This window comes from Vulpes lagopus, chromosome 2, assembly GCF_018345385.1.
Source record: "Vulpes lagopus strain Blue_001 chromosome 2, ASM1834538v1, whole genome shotgun sequence".
Taxonomy (NCBI): domain Eukaryota; kingdom Metazoa; phylum Chordata; class Mammalia; order Carnivora; family Canidae; genus Vulpes; species Vulpes lagopus.
This window is the reverse complement of record NC_054825.1, coordinates 74,648,692-74,669,754: the sequence shown is the minus strand read 5'-3', so window position 1 is coordinate 74,669,754 and position 21,063 is coordinate 74,648,692. Positions and strand designations below refer to the sequence as shown.

The window sequence follows — 21,063 nt, the reverse complement described above, 5'->3', positions numbered from 1 at the left end:
TCTAGCCCATAGAATCACACCAGAGTGGATTCTACTAAGCATCTCTGCCATATCTGTGGTGTGTTACAGAAAGTGGGACCAGATAAGACCATAAATTCTGCAACTTTTTGTTCCAGGTTTGTTTGAAATCCACGGAGCAGCAGTTGTCCCCATTGTGAGCGTGATAGCCCCAGAGAAGCTGTCAGCCAGCACGAGGAGGCGTTATGAAACTCAGGTACGCACACTTTCCTCTGCTTTCTCATGTAAGCTAGAAAGGAGGAAGAAGACAGGAAAGGAAGATACGAAATGGTTTCCTGGAAATGGTTTTCTTTGCGCTTCCTTAACTTGGCTTCTGAAAATTTCATCAACACAAAACATCTCTCTGGTGTTAGGATTCCGTCCCATTTGTCCTCCAAAGAGGTGTCCATGTACATTATGGGCACCTAGAAGCACCAACTGTCAGAATTACTAAATCTAAACAAAGACTTTCCAATCTGGATCTAATGACAGATGGGGCTGGTTGGTTTTTGTTCTAAGTAACAAGCAAAAGACTTGGCGCAGGTTTCTCACTGTATACGTGTTTTTGGTATTTGCTGTAGGTCTGATTCTGTGTAAAACTTAGAAGACATGTGGCATGTCCCTATCCTCAAAAAGTTCATAACCCTAGAAGCATATGCATTCTACAGTTAGAGAACCATAGAAAAGAAGTAACAGAATGCTGAATTAGATACACTGAGCAAAAAAAAAAAAAAAAAAAAGATACACTGAGCATCAGTGCTAGACATAGGAACAGGTTGGAGATCAGTATCTGGGTGAATGATAGATGACAGCTTCCTAAAGGATCCCTGAAGGATTTAGATAGATGATAGGGAGGAAAGATGAGGGCAGTCCTCAGGCTAATGAGCTCAGTCAAGACACTGGCCTCTCTTGGGAAGTGGAGGTTAGAGAGCAGTCATGATTTACAAATATGATTAGAGGGGAGGGGCACCTGGGTGGCTCAGTTGGTGTCTCTTGATTTCAGCTCAGATCATGATCTCAGGGTCGTGAGATCAAGCCCCCAGTTAGGCTTTATCTACACTCAGTGTGGAGTCTGCTCCTCTTTCTCTCAGCCTCTTCCCCTGCTGGTGTTCGCTCTCTCAAATAAATAAATCTTTTTTTTAAAATGTGATTAGATCGAAATACAGAAGATTAGGTTGCCTCATTTTTGTATGCACTCTTAGCGCTTTCTCAGTATTGTGGATGGCAACTCATTTTCACATCTTTCTGCTGCTCTCATCCCCTACCATATTTCAGTTTGATGTCATTGTTGTCACCTTCCCCTTTTTCCAAATTTAGCTTAATACCAAAATCCCCCTGCTTCCACATGCAGTTTCAATGCCCTGAGCTTCTAGGTGTCATTTCAAAATTAGAAAAAAATAAGTAGGTGGACTATTATCAAAACAGGCTATAAAATTTCATATCTCCTGAGATCAGGAAAGGCTAGGCACACATTTTTCCAAATCCTTAGATAATTTTTGGGAGCCCTTTTAGGCCTTAGTTTGTCACTCATTATTGTTTTCTAGAATAGGAAATGGCAAGAAAGATGATTTGTATTGACAGCTTCTGAATTCTGACAAGTCGTTTTCTTGTTTAGGTACAAACACGACTTCAGACCTCCCTTGCCAACTTACATCAGAAAAGCAATGAAATTGAAATTTTGGCTGTAAGTTGCTCTCTGTAACATCTTGAGAACTGCCTGTGTCCCTGTCATCAACATCATTTCCTTAGAGATCAGGGCATTTTTGCTCCCTGTACACAGTATTGGGATGCAGGCCTTTGATCACTGCTGAGAACCACATATACTCTAAATCTGTAAAAACAGGGGAGGAAGCAGAACGTTTTGTTTCTTTCTCCCTTTTTCTTCCTCTAAGAGACGGGGCAGGGGGAGTAAAAACAAAAATCATCATTTTTCTAAAATGTTTCAGACCTTTGCCTCATTAAAAATACATTGAGTAGAGGCAGCAGCATCAAGCCTTTGGGGTGCACCGTCTGAGGACTATTTGTTCACCAGTGCTGACATCTTACTGCTTCATGGTTCATTTGAGTGTGCTTTATTTTAATATAGCACAGTAGTGTCCCCGACTCTGTGAGCCCTATTCATGTTGCTCCATACAAAGTGACACCATTGTGACAAATGAGTATGTGCTACCTCAGGTTCCCTGACAAATGACATAACATTTTTGTGTATCAACAGGTGGATCTACCCAAAGAAACAATCTTACAGTTTTTATCGTTAGAGGTAAGCAAGATGAACTGCTATGCATTGTGGCCTTTAAAATTCCAAAGTTTGGGGTATCCCTGGGTGGCTCAGTGGTTTAGCGCCACCTTCAGTCCAGGGCATGATTCTGGAGTCTGGGAATCGAGTCCCACATCGGGCTCCCTGCATGGAGCCTGCTTCTCCCTCTGCCTGTGTCTCTGCCTCTCTCTGTGTGTCTCTCATGAATAAATAAATAAAATCTTAATAAAACAAAATAAAATAAAATTCCAAAGTTTTGCTGTTAATTTGCCAAAACAAAATTGAAAATGGTATTATTTTCTGATACTGGGTATTTTTTTGGCAGTTCTAGGAATTTATTTTTTTATTTTTTATTTTTTTAATTTTATTTATTTATGATAGGCACACAGTGAGAGAGAGAGAAGCAGAGACATAGGCAGAGGGAGAAGCAGGCTCCATGCACCGGGAGCCCGACGTGGGATTCGATCCCGGGTCTCCAGGATCGCGCCCCGGGCCAAAGACAGGTGCCAAACCGCTGCGCCACCCAGGGATCCCCAGTTCTAGGAATTTAATAGCATTGTTCTTTTCATGTGACATATACATTACTTAAATCAGATTTTGAGAGAATCATTCTTTTCTAGTGACTTTCTTTTAAATTTCAGAGATATTATTTACTGTGTGTCAGGCTTTGGCAGGCCTTGCTCTAAGCATTTTTCAGGTATTAACTCATTTAATCATAAGCTCAAGATGTAGATACCATTATCCCCATTGTATAGATAAATAGAAGCAGAAGCATTTTACATTTTATGGAAAATGGAAGAAGAGATATTAAATGTCTTACTCAAGGTCAATCTACTAGTAATTAGCACAGCCAGGGTTTAAACCTAGGCAGACTAGGGGAATCTATTCCTAACCAGTATACAGGGCTGCCTCAGACCTTAATTTCAACTAAGGAAGCTAATATAGAACTGTATGGAAGATATTTTTGTAAAAATTAAGTTAGGTCATTATATATGTTTAAAATATTTTATGAGTAGCACAAAAAACAAATAATCCAATTTAAAAATGGGCAGAAGGGATCCCTGGGTGGCGCAGCGGTTTGGCGCCTGCCTTTGGCCCAGGGCACGATCCTGGAGACTCAGGATCGAATCCCACGTCAGGCTCCCGGTGCATGGAGTCTGCTTCTCCCTCTGCCTATGTCTCTGCCTCTCTCTCTCTCTCTCTCACTGTGTGCCTATCATAAATAAATAAAATAAAATTTAAAAAAAAATAATAAAAAAAAATAAAAATGGGCAGAAGAGATGAACAGACATTACAGATGGCCAACAGACATATAAAAAGATGTTCAACGTCACTCCTGATCAGGAAGATACAAATCAAAACTACAGTGAGGTTATCACCTCACACCTGTCAGAATGGCTAAGATCAACAACACAAGAGACAACAAGTGTTGGAGAGAATGTGGAGAAATAGGAACCCTAGTACACTGTTTGGTGGGAGTGCAAACTGGTGCAGCCACTGTAGAAAACAGTATGGAGGTTCCTCACAAAGTTAATAATGGAGCTAGTCTACAATCCAATAATTGCACTACTGGGTATTTACCCCAAAAATAGCAAACACTAATTCAAAGAAATACATGCACTACTATCTTTACAGAAGCATTATTTATAATTGCCGAATTAAATGTCCACTGATAAATGAATGGATAAAGATGTGGGGTGTTTGTACACGTGTACACACACACACAAAATTATGCAGCCATAAAAAAAGAATGAAGTTCTGCCATTTGCAACAACATGGATGGAGCTAGAGAGTAGAATGCTAAGTGGAATAAAGCTAGAGAAAGACAAATACCGTATGATTTCACTCATGTGGAATTGAAGAAACAAAGCAAATGAGCAAAAGAAAAAAAGATAAACCAAGAAACTCTCTTAACTACAGCCAATAAACTGATGGGTAAAATAGGTGATGAAGATTAAAAAAAGTACACTTCCCATGATGAGCGTGGAATAATGTACAGAACTACTGAATTACTGTATTTTACACCTGAAGCTAATAATACTGTATGTTAACCATACTGGATTTAAAAAAATTTTTTTTAATGGGTAGTCCTAAAAATTTGAATTAGCATTCTTAATAGCAAAGATAACAAACTATAATCACAGCTACAGGTGATTTTTTTAAGCATCTTATTAAAGAATACCTTTTCTTTTTTTTAAGATTTGATTTATTTATTTGACGGAGAGAGAGCACAAGCACGGGGAGCAGCAGGGAGAGGGAGAAGCAAGCTCCCTGCTCAGCAGGGAGCCTGATGCAGGGCTCAATCCCAAGACGCTAGGATCATGCCTGAGCCAAAGGCAGAGCTTAACTGACAACCACCTAAAGAATACTTTTTTGTCTATCCAGAGTATTTAGTCAGAGTGAGTGAGATGAAGAAAAATTTCATATATTTTCTGTTGTCTTGTAAAGCAGCATATATATATCCCTGTGCTGGCAGTTACAGCTTTATGATCCACTCAAATGGAGGCACACAGAGGTTTACATTTTATACACAATAAATTGGTAGAAATAACTACTAAAATCACAGTAGCACACTATGGTTACAGCATTGCTAATCAGGACCTAATAAGGAGTCTTGTTTTAAATAAAATTGTTGCTTCAAAGGAAGAACCCCAGCAGCCTCATCAGTTTTCTCTATAGCTGATTTTTTTAGTACACTTAACAATGGCATTGACATTTCATCAGTGACCCAAGAAAAGCCAGTTAACAAACACTAGTACTTGTTATTAAATCTTATCTATTTTTTCCTAGTGGGATGCTGATGAACAGGCATTTAACACAACTGTGAAGCAGCTGCTGTCACGCCTGCCAAAGCAGAGATACCTCAAATTAGTCTGTGATGAAATTTATAACATCAAAGTAGAGAAAAAGTAAGTTTTCACTGAGCTATTGCAAGTTGCAACATGGGTTAAAACTAGAGGGTTTTTTTAAAGTGACACATTGTCTTGTTGAGGTTTGGTGGCTAATAAGCCATTAAATTAGAATTGCACCAGATAACCAAGTAAATCTTGTTCAGGACTGTGAATCACAGTCATGATTTATCAATAACAAAACATAGCAGTGCCAGAAGTAATTATCCCACTTAAAATTTTCATCACCTAGGTAACTCCTAGGAATCTCTACATGAATGGGAATTGCTGTGACTGCTTTGCTGTATGTATGTAGGTCCTCACGTCAGAATGCCAATCTTTCATATCACCAGTGGTCCCCTTATGTAGAGCCTTACATACAGACCTATGCCAGTCAAAGCTTCTATAACATGTCATCTTTCTCAGTCACTAGTCTTCCATCTTTTTTTTTTTTTTAAACAATACTCTTACAGTTAAATGTTCTAAAAATAATTTGTTAACCCCTTATATTGATCCTACTTTTTCTCTTTTGCAGGGTATCTGTGCTATTCCTGTATAGCTACAGAGATGACTACTACCGAATCTTATTTTAATCATAAAGAATAGTCATTATCTTGTTCTAAGATAGGAGCTTATACTATGAAATGTTGTACATTCATTGTAATTTTAACTTTACATTGTAAGAAGCTGTCCTACAAAGTTGAGCTTTGTAAGTTTTTCATGTGTAATATATAAATTTATCTTTTTGAATATAATGCTTTCATGTATCTGCTTTTAAGTTGCAAATCTGTTGACACCAAAGCTTTTGTGGAGCTAGAACACAATAGCCATGTTCTTCCCTTATTTCTAATTACTAAGCACATGAAAATGCCCAAACCACCCCAACATATCAACCCAAAAGGTCCCCATCAAGATACATAGTAATTAAAACAGCAGAAAATAATAATAAAGAGAATTTTAAAAGCAGCAAGAGAAAACTGTTACATACAAGGGAAACCCCATAAGCTATCAGCTAATTTTTCAGCAGAAACTTTCAGAAGGGTGTGCCATGATACATGCAAAGTACTGATAGAGAAAAAAAAAACCTGCAGCCAAGAATACTGTATCCAGCAAGGCTATCATCCAGAGTAGAAGAAATAAAAGGTTTCTCAAACAAAAGTTAAAGGAATTCATGACCACTAAACCAGCCCTGTAAAAAGTTTTAAAGGAAACTCAATGGACAGGAAAAACTATTGTAGACACAAGAAAAGTAGGAAGCACCAAAGCGATAAAATTAAGTATATCTGTAAAAATTAATCAAGGGAGGAAAAAAACCCAAAAAAATTAGTCAAGGAAGTCACAAAACAAAAGGATATAAAATATGACACCATATACCTAGAATGTGGTGGGAAGAGGAGTAAAGAATGGGTTCAAATTTAAGTGATTATCAACTTAATGTAGATTGCTATATGTGTAAGAGGTTTGTTACTAACGTAATGGTAACCACAAAGCAAAAACTGGTTAACAGATATACGAAAAATAGAGAAAAGAATATCACTAAGGGAAACCTCCAAACCATGAGAGAAGAGAGAAAGAGAGGAAAGAAACAACTACAAAAACACCCATAAAATAAAACCATACATAAGGGACGCCTGGGTGGCTTGACTGAGCATCTGCCTTCAGCTCAGGGTATAACCCTGGAGTCCCAGGATCAAATCCTACGTTGGAGTCCCTGCAGGGAGCCTGCTTCTCCCTCTACCGGTGTCTCTCATGAATAAACAAAAAAATATATTAAAAAAGAAAACAAAATATATTAGAAAAAAAGGGGGGGGAACCCTTTTGCACTGTTGGTGGGAATGCAAACTGGTGCAGTTACTCTGGAAAATAGTATGGAGGTTCCTCAAAGAGCTAAAAATAGAACTACACTATGACCCAACAATGGTACCACTAGGTGTTTATCCAAAGGATACAAAAATGCTGATTTGAAGGACCACACGCATCCCCATGTTTTATAGCAGCACTATCAGCAATAGGCAAATTATGAAAAAGCTCAATTTTCCACTGACTGATAAATGGATAAAGAAGATGTGGTATATACAAACAGCGGAATATTACTCAGCCATCAAAAAGAATGAAATCTTGCCATTTGCAAAATGTGGACAGAACTAGAGTATATGATGCTAAGTGAAATCAGGCAGGGATCCCTGGGTGGCGCAGCGATTTAGCGCCTGCCTTTGGCCCAGGGCGCGATCCTGGAGACCCGGGATCGAATCCCACATCGGGCTCCCGGTGCATGGAGCCTGCTCGTGTCTCTGCCCCTCTCTCCCTCTCTCTCTCTCTCTCTGTGTGACTATCACAAATAAATAAAAATTAAAAAAAAAAAAAAAGAAATCAGGCAAAGAAAGACAAATATGATTTCACTCATGTGGAATTTAAGAAACCAAACACATGAACATAGGGGGAAGGAGGGAAAAATAAGATAAAAAACAGGGAGGCAAACGGTAAGTGACTTTCTTTTAAAATTTTTATTTACTTGAGAGTGAGAGAGAGAGCACAAGTCCAGGGAGAGGCAGAAACAGATTCCCTGCTGAGCAGGGAGCCTGACGTCGGGCTCAATCCCAGGACTCCAAGATCATGACCTGAGCCAAGGGCAGATGCTTAACCAACTGAGCCACCCAGGTGCCCCAAACCATAAATCACTCTTAACCATAGAGAACAAAGTGAGGGTTGCTGGAGGGGAGGTGAGTGGGGTGATGGGCTAAACGGGTGATGGGGATTAAGGGGTTCACTTGTGATGAGCACTGAGTGTTATTTGTAAGTGATGAATCATTAAATTCTACTCCTGAAGCGAATTTTACATTAATATTTGTTAACTAACTTGAATTAAAAAAAAAAAAAGATTTTATTTATTCATAAGAGACACAGAGAGAGAGAGAGAGAGGTAGGGAGCCCAATGTGGGACTCAATCCCAGGACTCTGGGATCACCACCTGAGCCAAAGGCAGATGCTGAACTGCTGAGCCACTCAGGCATCCCAACTAACTTGAATTTAAATAAAAATATGTAAAATAGCCGTAAGTGCATACCTATCAATAATTACTTTGTAAATGGACTAAACATGCCCATCAAAAGACAAAGACATGATAGAATGGATAAAAAAGCAAGGCCCATCTACATCCTGGCTCCAAGACACTCATTTCAGACCCCAAAACCCCTGCAGATTGAAAGTGAAGGGATGGGAAAGTACTTATGCAAATGGAAGTGAAAAGAAAGCTGGGGGAGCCATCCTTGTATGAAACAAAATAAACTTTAAAACAAAGACCAGTAGGGCACCTGGGTTATATCTGGGTTATTGACTGTCTGACTCTTGGTTTTGGCTCAGATCGTGATCTCAGGGTTATTAGATGGAGCCCTGTGCTGGCCTCCGCACTCAGCATAATCTGCTTGGGATTCTCGCTCCCTCACTCTCCCCCTCCCCCCAACTCCACAGTCTGTCTGTTTCTGTCTCTCAAATAAATAAATCTTTAAAAAAAAATTAAAAGATTGGGACGCCTGGGTGGCTTGGGTTGAGCATCTGCCTTCGGCTCAGGGCATGATCCCAGAGTCCTGGGATCGAGTCTCACAGTGGGATCCCTGCATGGAGCCTACTTCTCCCTCTGCCTATGTCTCTGCCTCTCTGTCTGTCATAGATGATAGATAGATAGATAGATAGATAGATAGATAGATAGATAGATAAATTAAGAAAAAGACTGTAACAAGAGATGAAGGGCACTACATAATAATAAAAAAGGGACAATCCAATAAGAGGATATAAGTATACATACACTTAACATGGAAGCTCTAAAAAATCAGGTAATAACAAAGGAAGTAATCAATAGTAATACATAACAGTAGGGGACTTAACACCGCACTTACATTAACAGATAGATCATCCAAACAAAAAATCAACAAGGAAACTAGTTTTGAATGATACACTGGACAAGATGGATCTAATATATATTCAGAACATTCATTCCATCCTAGAACAGCAAAATACACATTCTGCTCAAGTGCACATGGAACACTCTCCAGAATAGATCACATATCAGGCCACAAAACAAGCCTCAACAAATAAGTTACACTATGCATCTTTTCCAACCACAGCACTATGAAACTAGAACTCAACTGTAAGAAAAAATCTAGAAAGAGCACAAATGGAAGTTAAAGAACATGGTACTCAAACAGGGCTTTGGGGTCAACCACAAAATCAAAAAGGAAATTAAAAAATAAATGAAGACAAATGAAATAAAAATATGGGGCACCTGGGTGGCTCAGGTCCTGATCCTGGGGTCCTAGGATCGAGTCCCACATCAGGCTCCCCATAAGGAGCCTGCTTCTCCCTCTGCCTATGTCTCTGCCTCTCTCTGTGTCTCTCCTGGATAAATAAAACCTTTAAAAAAAAAAAAAAAGAAAATGGATAAAAACCTGTATGATCATTTCAACCAATGCAGAAAAAGGAGTCAACAAAGTACAACATCTATTCATGATAAAAATCCTCTCAAACTAGGTTTAGAGGGAACATACTTCAACATAATAAAGGCCATATATGAAAAACCCACAGCTAACCTCACACTCAAGGGTGAAAACCTGAGGACTTTTCCTCTAAGATCAGGAAAAAGACAAGGATGACTACACTCACCATTTTTATTCAACTTAGTACTAGAAGTCCCAGTCGTAGCAATCAGACAAAAAAAGAAATAAAAGGCATCCAGATTTATAAGAAAGTAAAACTTTTTGTAAAAAAAGATTATATTGGGATGCCTGGGTAGCTTAGTAGTTGAGCATCTGCCTTCGACTCAGGGCGTGATCCCGGGGTCCTGGGTTCGAGTCCCACATCAGGCTCCCGCCATGGAGCCTGCTTCTCCCTCTGTCTCTGCCTCTCTCATAAATAAATAAAATATTTTTTAAAAAAATTATTAGGGCAGCCCCCGTGGCGCAGCGGTTTAGCACCACCTGCAGCCCCGGGGCATGATCCTGGAGACCCTGGATTGAGTCCCATGTCAGGCTCTCTGTATGATGCCTGTTTCTCCCTCTGCCTGTGTCTCTGCCTCTCTGTCTCTATAAATAAATAAAATCTTTAAAAAAAAATGTATTAGAGAGAGAGAGCAGCATGCATTGGGGTTGGGGGGTAGGAGGGTGTGAGGGGAGGCAGAGGGAGAAGCAGACTTCCCGCTGAGCAGGGATTCCAATGTGAGGCTCAATTCCAGGACCCCAGAACCATGACCCGGGCCAAAGGCAGATACTTATCCGAATGAGCCACTCAGGTGCCCCCAAGAAAGTAAAACTTTATTCACTACTTGCAGGTGTCACAATACTACTATATACAGAAACACCTAAAGACTCCAACAAAAGACTACTAGAACTGATGAATTCAGTAAGGTTGTAGGATACAAAATCAATATACAGAAATACCCTGCATTTCTATATACTAACAATGAAGTAGCAAAAAGACTAAGAAAACAATCCCATTTACAACTGTACCAAAAATAACAAAAATACCTAGGAATAAAGGAGGTGAAAGATACCAAGGAGGTGAAAGAAACTGAAGATGACACAGATGGAAAATATTCCATGGATTGAAGAACAAATATTGTTAAGATGTCCACACAACCCAAAGCAATCTACAGATTTTTTTTTTTTAAAGATTTTATTTATTTACTCATGACAGACACACAGAGAGAGACAGAGACACAGGCAGAGGGAGAAGCAGGCTCCATGCAGGGAGCCCGATGTGGGACTCGATCCCGGGTCTCCAGGATCAGGCCCTGGGCCGAAGGTGGCACTAAATCCCTGAGTCACCCGGGCTGCCCGCAACCTACAGATTTAATGCCATCTCTATCAAAATACCAACATTCTTCACAGAACTAGAACAAATAATTCTAAAATCTTTATGGAACCACAAAAGACCCCAAAATAACCGAAGCAATTGTGAAAAAGAACAAAAAATCTGGACGTACCACAACCCAGATTACTACAACTTCGTAAATTGTTACTTTGTTACAACTTTGTAAGTTGTATATATAGTACAGACAGTATAGACATACAGATCAATGGAACCATATAGTACAGACAGTATAGACATGCAGATCAATGAAACAGAACAGACAGCCCAGAAATAAACCCGTTATTATATACTCATTTGATCTTTGACAAAGGAGGCAAGAAAATGCAATGGAAAAAAGTCTCTTTCAACAAATAGTGGTGAGAAAAGTGGACCCCTTACTTACACAATACACAAAAATAAACTCAAAATGGATTAAGGACCTTAACTGTGAGACTGGAAACCACAAAAGTCCGAGATGAGAGCACTAGTAATTATTCTGACATATACGATAGCAACATTTTTCTAGATTTGTTTCCTGAAGCAAAGGAAACAAATGCAAAAAACTATTGGGACTACACCAAAATAAAAAGCTTCTGCACACACAAAAAAAGCTTCTGCACAGCCAAGGTAACAATAAAACTAAAAGACAACCTATGGAATGGGAGAAGATATTTGTAAATGACATATCATATATAGGGTTAGTATCCAAAATATGTAAAGAACTTCCATAACTCAACAACAATCCAAATAAAAATGGGCATTAGACATGAACATACATTTCTCCAAGGATAACATACATATGGAGAACAGACACATTAAAAATGCTCAACATCACTCATCAGGGAAATGCAAATTAAAACCACAATGAGATATATATCACCTGTGACCTGTTGGAATGGCTAAAATCAAAAACATAAGAAGTAAGTGTTGGCAATGACGTGGAGAAAAAGGAACCCTCAGTGCACTGTTGGTGGGAACACAAACTGGTACAGCCAATGTGGAAAACAGTATGAAGATTCCTGAAAAAACTAAAAGAACTGCCATATGATCCAGTAATTTCACTACTGGGAATTTACCCAAAGAATACAAAAACACTATTTCAAAAAGATACATGCACCCCTAGGTTTATTGCAGCATTATTTACAACAGCCAAATTATGGAAGCAGACCAAGTTTCCATCAATAGATGAGTGGATAAAGAAGTGGTGTAAATATACATAGTAGAATATTACTGTGCCATAAAATGAATGAAATCCTACCGTTTGCAACAACATGGATGGAGCTAGAAAGTATAATGCTAATTGAAATAAGTCAGGGAAAGACATATACCAAATGATTACACTTCTATGTGGAATTTAAGAAACTGAAAAAAAAAAAAAAAACTATAGGAAACATACTGATGGTTTCTAGAGGGGAGGTTGGTGGGGAGATGGGTAAAATAGCTGAAGGGGATTAAAAATTCCCTTATCCTGGGATGCCGGGGTGGCTCAGTGGTTGAGCGTCTGCCTTCAGCTCGGGGCGTGATCCTGGGGTCCAGGAATTGAGTCCCACATCAGACTCCTAACAGGAAGCCTGCTTCTCCCTTTGCCTATGTCTCTGCCTCTCTGTGTCTCATGAATAAATAAAATCTTAAAAAAAATAAAAATTCCCTTTTCCTGATGAGCAATGAGTAATGTACAGAATTCCTAAAACACTATCTTGTACACCGGAAACTAATGTAACATTGTATGTTAACTATACTGGAATTTAAAAATTTTTTATGCAAGTAAATATTAAAAAAAAATCTAATAGAGATTGCCTAATAACCCATCTTACAACCTGCTCTCTTAAAAAAAAAAGCAAATATTCTTTTTCCCCTATCCCAGAAAGAAAATGTCCAAACCAAAGTGCTTAAAGAAATACAGTATCAGGTGTATCTGAGTGGCTCAGTCAGTGGGGCATCTGCCTTCAGCTTGGGTCATGATCTCAGGGTACTGGGATCAAGCCCTGCCATCAGGCTTCCTGCTCAGCAGGGATCCTGCTTCTCCCTCTCCCTCTATCATTCCCCCTGCTTGTGCTCATCTGTCAAATGAATAAATCTTTTAAAAATATACATAGTATCATTTTTAACTTGGAATCATTATTCCTGCTGATTCGGTAACGTGCTTATCCTTAAGGTGATTAAGCAAAGTCTCAATTAGCTATGAGAACTCATTCAAATTTGCTAAAGGAATGAGGATGTTAAATATACAGCCAGTTGGGAAAAATACCCATGAGATAACACAACTTTTTTATAATACTGTCAGGTTGTTTTTTTTTTATGATTTTATTTATTTGAGACAGAGAAAGAGAACAGGAGTGGAGGGAGGGGGACAGGGAGATGCAGAGAATCTCAGGCAGACTCTGTGCTAAGCACAGAGCCCAACGTGAGGCTCAACCTTACAACCCTGAAATCACAATATGAGCAGAAACTAAGAGTCAGATGCTCAGGTGACTGAGCTACCCCGGCATCCCCAAACTGTCAGGTTTTAAAACCAATAACCTAGAACACATGGGTAAAGCCTATTCATAAATGTAACACTCAGAATTAGTAATTATTGCCAGAAACTATTAATAGGGACTAGAAAAAATAAATGAGATGGTCAGTGCAGATAAATACAGGTTTAATGATCCATTGTTCTTCACACAGATAACTACAGAGACTTTATGATCCCAGGATATATAACCATGCAACACAAACCAATCAACCAATTCTAAAATAAGCTTGGCTTCTTACAACTATCCTGTAAACACTGCAGCCCTTGTTCCATCCAAAATGAGCCTCCTCTCACATGAAAAGTTATCACAGAGGAATGAGAAACCTAGCTTTGTGGCCAAAAGGAAAAACCAAAGGAAAAACAGTATCTGGGTGGTGAACTGGTGAGAGCAGGATATGTAGAACCCTTCACTGTGCTGCTTTGCTCTTCTTACTCTTGCTCTTTTTGTCCCTCTTCTTCAGTCCATCCATGTTAGCTCTCAATAGGTTTGAGTAAGCCTATAAAAAACACACAGCACGGAACTTAGTGGGAAGGGTTTCAAACTGGTGGAGCAGCTGTCCCCATTTCCATAATGAATTTAGGGTAGTCAATATCAGAAAGCCCACCTATCCGATAAAGCAATCATACCATGGAACACTTGTGTCCTATAGAAAATAGTATAAGAGGAAAACACATTCTTGCACATTATAGCAGCTTCTGACACTTTTTAAGCAAAAAGGGAAAACTGCAGGCAACTTCCTGTTCAACTATACTATAGATAGAACACATCTGAAGCCAAATGCAAAATCTACCTAAAAAAACTAAAAAGGAAGACAATACTAGCATTGAAAGTGAATACTAGCATTGAAAGTGAAAGACCCTGGTAGCTTTTAAAGTATCAGCAAAACATTAAGAAATATCATTCTTAACCCAGTATTCAATTTTGTGCTTACTCTTGCCCTGAGAAAGAGTGTATAGAGAACACCACAAACTCACCATCTGAAACTTGTTTACTTCTTTGGAGCTCACCTGGAAAAGGAAAAGAAAAAAAAGTGTACTGTTATTACCCATATAGGAATCCTCTGTCTCACCCCAGGCAATAACTCAAAAGCCTCATTAAAACAACATCATCTTTAAAATGTATCTTTCCAACTTTAGGGGTTATAATATCAAACAGCTATTCTTCTGCTCCACTTTGTCTGAGGAAGAAGCAAAGCAGCTCTGCACTTTTTTCCACATGAGAATTGTACCAAGAAGGGAAAAAGGCAGAAGGGGGGTTGGGGGGCTACTAAAGAAGTGAAGTTTCTCACGTCTGACACTTCTTACACACATGGCACTGACTTTCTCCCTGGATTCTAGAGATATCAGAGAACTTCATTTTAATCTTTTGTGCAAGATACATTTAAACTACTCCCTCCTCATCTTATTTGAAACCTACTTTCCATTAATCCAGGTCTATTTAAGCCGAACACAAGCTACCGCACGAGAAATTCTACTTCTCAAGATTCCTAAGGTTTTCACATTTCATGATACCCAAGTTTATTTTTTAAAACCACATGAGTTTACTTTACTATAAAAGTCCTCTCAAGATAACTGTAAAGGGAGACTCATCAAGTAATTACGGTCTACATTCTCATGAATGTCCTATCCTGATGTGATTAAAGAGCAGTCCTGGGGGATCCCTGGGTGGCACAGCGGTTGGGAGCCTGCCTTTGGCCCAGGGTGAGATCCTGGAGACCCGGGATCGAATCCCACATCGGGCTCCCGGTGCATGGAGCCTGCTTCTCCCTCTGCCTGTGTCTCTGCCTCTCTCTGTGTGTGTGACTATCATAAATAATAAATAAAAATTAAAAAATAAAATAAAATACTTAAAAAAAAAAAAAAGAGCAGTCCTGTTCTGCCCCAGCAAAGTAAAAAAGTACATTCAGAATCCAGGAAGCCTGTTGCTTTGCCTTTCTCCACCGTGAAAAGGAACAGTGGGACTGTTGACTAAATCCGTATTCTCTCTGTAGGTTAGTAGCAAGCCTAACATACAGCTACATGTTTGCTACGTCAACCACAAATACAAGTGATTTGTCAGCTTACAAGTAAAATCATGTGGTACCAAGAAACTGACACTGAAGGCCCACCGTGTAAGGGAATTAAAAATCAAATATTTATGCCAAGTGCTCCTTCCAGTGCCACTATGAATAAGAACCAATATGCTAATTTTATTTCCATGAAAGCTTCAGTAGAACGAACAAGTATTTGACTTCTTCAACTTGATTTTGCTCTTGAATTTCCTACTACTAAGGGCAATAAAAAGTGGCCCTGATCCCAAGAAACAGCTACACACTTACTAGCCTTTATTTAAAACAAAAACAAAAACCTGGTTCAGATATGCCCATCTTCGGTTACGTTCAAGTCTTCTAACTCCCAAATCGTACTGTCAGGAATCCAACTCACCACAGTGCTGATCTTCTTTTTCCCATCAGTAGCTCTTAACAGACACTTGTTGTCTGAGGGCTCAAAGCCCTCTACAGAACCCTTCCTTGGAATGGGTTTAGTTCGACCATCATCTGCATGAAAAATACATCCTGATGAACACAGCCACAAACGTTAACAGGTCGACAAAAAGTTATTAGGTAGGGAAAGGGATACGAAGACGATACCTAATTTACCCCCCACCGCCCTAGATCTGTTCACTACATCAAGTTTGGCCAGACCTTGGGGAACCACCTGCCACTTCCACGACGGGAACGTAGTAACAGCAAAGCAGATGAGCTCCCACTCATGGTGGCAGGGTTTGGGGTCCTTGCCGCCCGCCCAAAAAAGCCCTCTCTCATTGGGGCATGCTGTAACCAGACGTAGCTTGGGGGGCTAAGCGCTGAGGTCGCCCGCGCCACGATCCCTAATGCTCCTGTCCCGCAGCCCAGAATATGCCCAGTACAGGAGGAGGAAGGCAGGGCAAGGCCAGGAGGCGCCGCACGCAGACCCCGCCCACGGCTCCAGACCCGGGGTGCCCCGGGGCACCGCTCGGCCTCCCAGCTTCCCTGTGGCCTGGCCGCGTCGACGGCTGCTTACACTTCTTCAGGGTGATGAACACGCTGCCCGACAGCCGGCACTTCTGGAAGAGTCTGGTCAGCTCCGTCAGGAACTGGAACGGAAGCCGGGCCCCGTTAGGCAGCCCCGAATCCTCGTCAAGTCCCGCTCCCTCCCGCGGCAGGAGGCAGAGCCCCCCCCCCCCCCCCCCCAGCTAAGCTCCGAACTACATCCGTCCCTCAGCCGGCCAGCTCTGGCTTTACCTGCTCGCTCTCCAGCAGCACCATCCCGGGGCCGCTAGCTCCCAGGCGTCAGCATAAGGCTCCAGCGCCTGGAGCCGGAAGCTTCGCCGCAGCTGGGCGGGACTTCCGCTGTTAGATTGCCACTCTCTCCCGCCAATCCCTGCCTCCGCCCTCTCGTCGCCCTCCGCCCTCGCCTGCGCTCTGGGACGCCGCCGAGGCCTCGGGCGGCCTGGGATTTCGGCGGCTGCGCGCTCTCTCGCCCAGGTCAGCGCGAGGGAGCAACGGACTGCGAGAGGTGGCCCTGATGGAGACCTAACGTTTTGTACGTTCAGCTGTGTGCTGGGCAAATCACTTAACAGCTCAGCGCTTCCGTCTCCTCAGCTTGTAATAACCGGATCCAGTTCACAGCGTGGTCGTGAAGCGGAAATGGATTTACCACCTGGAACAGGGCCTGGCACGGAGAAAGTGCTCGAAAAGCATTAGCTCTCTTCGTTATCATTGTGGTTTGCTTTATCACTGTGAGTTCCCGAGGCTGCCCTCTAACTACTGAGTAAAGGCCGAGCCCAGCTCTAGCAAGAGGGACGGGAGCCCAGACTTAGTTTCATCTCCGGATTCAGACGGGAGCCAGCACCCCAGCCCCGCTCTGCCAGCAGCCAACTTGAACCCCAGATCTTCTGCGAAGCCAAGCATTTAACCATGCAAGGGGTTTTTACTGAGGGCCTCTTTGCCCGGGCACAGACACTGTGGTAGGAGTTGGGGATACAGCAGGGTAAGTGAAGTTCCCTGGTTTCCTGGAACTTGGGTTAAAGGAAAAGGCAGGAAGTAGGAATAACTTGAGATAAGGATGAGTGCTGTGAACACCACAGGGTGATACAAATGAGAGGTTGCGGTCAGGGAAATCTCTTAGAGGAGAACTTTGAGCCAAAAGCTAGAAGGACCAGCCGTTCAAAGATCTGGGGACAGGCAGTGGCGAGAACAAAGGCCCAGAAGAGGAAACCGTTTTCCCTAGGTCCGCAGGGAGGAATGAAGGACTATGGAGAGCTTGGAGAGAGAGCAGGTGACCAGCTCATAAAGGGCCTACAGCCGTGGTAAATTAGGATTTTGTTCCAAACACAAACCAGAAGCTTCTTGTTAAGGAAGTTTTAAAGAGGACAGTGACGATCTAATTTACATTTTAAAAGCCGTCCCCCTCCGGCTGTGGTGTGGAGAATGCACTGTAGAATGACAAGGCAGGAAATGGGGAGACCAAACAGAGGGCTGTATTAGCTTCCTATTGCTAATCACCACAAATCTAATGCTTTAAAACAACATGACTTTGTTCTTTTACGCGGCTGGAGGTCAGAAAGCTAAAATCAATGTGTCTGTAGGGTTGCACTGTGTCTGGAAGCTTCAGGGTAGAATCTGTTTCATTGTCCTACCAGAAGCCACCTTCATTCCTTGGCTTGCGGCCTCTTCTTTGCATCTTTACAGCCTCTTACTCCCAGTACATCTTCTACTACTTACTCTGATCCTACTGCTTCCCTCTTATATGGGCCTTGTGATTTCACTGGGCCTTTCTAGATAATCTCCCCCATCTCAAGATCCTTACTTTAATCACATCTGCAAAGTCCTTTAAACGTGTAAGATCACATATTCATAGATTCCCAGTATTGGAACATAGACATCTTTGCTGAGCGGGAGGGGATACCACAGAGATTACTGCCAAAGTCCAGGTGCTAGCAAGTTTGCAATCAGACTAGGGTATATTTTGAAAGACTCCTGCACAATTGGATGTGAACATTTACAAGGAAAAAGAAATCGAGAATGACCCAAGGTTTTTTGATTTGATCAACTGGGTGGATGGTGGTGCTATCTACTAGGATAGGAAAGACCAGGGAAGTAAAAAGTTTTGTAAGAAGATGAAAAGTTTTGTTTTAGTCCTGTAATATCTGAAATGCATATTACATGTTCTTTTAGGGTTCCCAGGTTCAAGTCCAATGTCAGCAGGGCAGTGGGAAGGTGCCACATGCATAACACCAAGCAATTCTGATACTATCTAGCCAAAGATAGTATCAGAATCCATAGGTTAAAGGTACAGTTCTGTAAGACTGCCCCCTGACCTCCCAGTGCAGGTGTTAGTCACTAGCCCAAAGGTACCAATGACCTCCACCTTAGATTTGATTCATTTGCTATAGAAGCAGGTCAAGGAACTCAGGAAAACACAGTTATCAATTTGTTAAAGGCTATGATAAATGTTAATAACAAGACTTTTTCACTTGTATGGCTCTGAGGTGTTTTCAGGAACTGTGGATGAAGACCAAATATATCTGAGAAGTATATTCTGGTCATCTGAATGACCAAATATATTTCTTCTATATCGTTGCATTATACATGTCCAAGTGGAACTATCAAATAAGCAGCTGAATATACAAGTTTGGAGCTCAGCAAAGAAATAAAAGTTATACATAAAAATTGAGGTGTCATCTTCATATGTCATAAGACTAGAACCAACAGAAACAGTCTGGTGAATACCCCTCCTATAGGCTTGCCAGCACAGGACCTCTCTGTGATGACCACCACTGTGAATTGCCTCTAAAAAGCCCTGGGTCTTGGTATCACTGGCTCAGAAGTCAGAGTCCTAGTTAGGAGCTCCAGTTTGGCCAACCTTAGGTCTATGCTTGAGCCCAAGTCTTGGGGACAGGTGAGAGAGTGTCTCTTTGACCCTTATATTTCCTTGCTTTTCACCAAGACCTGCACAATGGGGGATTACAAATAGGCTCAGATTCCAGAGAACCAAAAGCCAGTATAGGTTTACTACACAAAATCAATAGTCTAGGATGAGAAGTGGGAAAAGGGTGTCAGATATTTGAAAGAAAGTGTGAAATCATCAGAGAGTGAACATATTTGAGATGTGTTTCATATTACCAGAGAATATGAGGGCCTACCTGATATTTGTGTCATGAGTTTAGGTGGAACCAGCCACAGTGCTATGTTGGCCTAAATGATGATTACTGTGCTCTGAACTTCTATCCGTTAAACATTGAGCAATGTTCTGTAGAGCAATGAGGTTAGTGCTAGGGGCACCGGGGTGAAGGAAATAGCCCTGCCCTTAAGGAGCATTGGCGGCCACTATTCATCTGGGGCCTCATCAGGATCAGCCTTCAATGTGGACATGTCTTACTCTCAGTCACACCTCAGTTCCACTCGAGAGCCAATAGTCATGCCAGTCATCCTGCATGACACCTCAAGCCTATCCCATGATAGAACAAATCACTCCAGTAATAGAAATACCCAAGTCTACCAGGTTTAGCATCACACTTGGTTAACTACAATTCAACTACCGACAGAATTCTTTGGGCTCTATTTTTCTGTGGGAAGTGACCAAGAGCACCTCTTCTGAAGTCCAGTGGGTCTGGGTTCAGATCCTGCCTCTGCTTCCTATTAATTGTGTGACCTCAGGTACCTCTCAAGTTTCCAAATCTCTGCATCAGCAAAGATGACAATAATAATAATACTTACTCATAGATGTTGTAAAGGTTTTATAAAATACTAAATTCAAACTCCTTAGATTTGTTCTAATATGGTAAAGACACAAACATTTAAATTAATTAAAATAAAAGAAAAATTCAATTCTTCAGTCTTTCTAGCCACATTTCAAGGATTCAATAGCCACATGTGGCTTGGATAGTGCAGATACAGGGCATTTCTATTATCATCGATTCTATTGGACAGCACTACAGACTATGTCAATAGCATTGATGCTGGCAGAATGAATGCTCAATAACAGTAATAAGCAACAGTGTTATTTCTTATAGACCAGCCACCCACCATCATTTGGACACCACTATCATAATTTCTGCCATTATCCTAATATCACCTATATTATTAGGTAAAATTTTTCTTTAAGCTGACTCATACTTAAACAGACTTATAAAAAAAAATAAAAAAAAATAAAAAATAAAAAATAAAAAAAAAATAAACAGACTTATATAATATTTTGTTTATAAATGGAAAACCAGGGCTGCCCTGGTGGCTTAGTGGTTTAGGACTGCCTTCAGCCCGGGGCATAATCCTGGAGACGCGGGATCGAGTCCCAGGTCAGGCTCCCTGCATGAAGCCTGCTTCTCCCTCTGCTTGTGTCTCTGCCTCTCTCTCTGTGTGTCTCTCATGAATAAATAAATAAATAAAATATTTTAAAAAATAAATAAATGGAAAACCAATATCATTAAATAATAAAAGGAATTGGGATGCTTGGGTGGCTCAGCTGTTGAGCATCTGCGTTTGGCTCAGGGTGTGATCCCGGAGTCCTGGGATCGAGTCCCACATCAGGCTCCCCGCATGGAG

At 41.1% G+C, this 21,063-nt stretch overlaps 2 protein-coding genes across 7 annotated transcripts in view; one reads left to right on the top strand and one right to left on the bottom strand.

The window, feature by feature from the left end:
- EIF2AK4 (eukaryotic translation initiation factor 2 alpha kinase 4) overlaps positions 1-5,892 on the top strand; it is a 98,268-nt gene extending 92,376 nt beyond the window's left edge. For 3 of the 6 annotated variants that reach the window (XM_041744547.1, XM_041744549.1, XM_041744550.1), the window contains 5 exons: positions 117-214; positions 1,613-1,681; positions 2,213-2,257; positions 5,045-5,163; positions 5,678-5,892. In XM_041744547.1, the coding sequence (XP_041600481.1) occupies positions 117-214; positions 1,613-1,681; positions 2,213-2,257; positions 5,045-5,163; positions 5,678-5,735 (389 nt within the window). In that variant the 3' untranslated portion in view covers positions 5,736-5,892. Of the gene's footprint in view, positions 1-116; positions 215-1,612; positions 1,682-2,212; positions 2,258-5,044; positions 5,164-5,677 lie in introns of those variants that run through there. The other 3 variants (XR_005986119.1, XR_005986118.1, XM_041744548.1) reach the window with 3 other exon arrangements.
- A 7,715-nt stretch (positions 5,893-13,607) lies between these two features.
- On the bottom strand, positions 13,608-16,913 carry SRP14 (signal recognition particle 14). Its single transcript, XM_041746060.1, has 5 exons — positions 16,762-16,913; positions 16,541-16,613; positions 15,923-16,035; positions 14,474-14,506; positions 13,608-13,995 (listed from the first exon to the last, which is right to left on the bottom strand). Exons 1-5 carry the CDS (start codon positions 16,783-16,785, stop codon positions 13,906-13,908), a joined length of 333 nt encoding a protein of 110 aa, XP_041601994.1. The 5' UTR covers positions 16,786-16,913; the 3' UTR covers positions 13,608-13,905.
- Positions 16,914-21,063: the final 4,150 nt, after the last annotated feature.

Coding starts and splice junctions, on each gene's coding strand:
- SRP14 (XM_041746060.1), bottom strand. CDS start 16,785: ATGGTGCTGCTGGAGAGCGAGCAG. Junction 16,036..16,540: donor GTTCATCACCCTGAAGAAGT/GTAAGCAGCCGT, acceptor TTTTTCATGCAG/ATGATGGTCGAACTAAACCC. Junction 14,507..15,922: donor AAAAGAAGATCAGCACTGTG/GTGAGTTGGATT, acceptor TTCCTTTTCCAG/GTGAGCTCCAAAGAAGTAAA.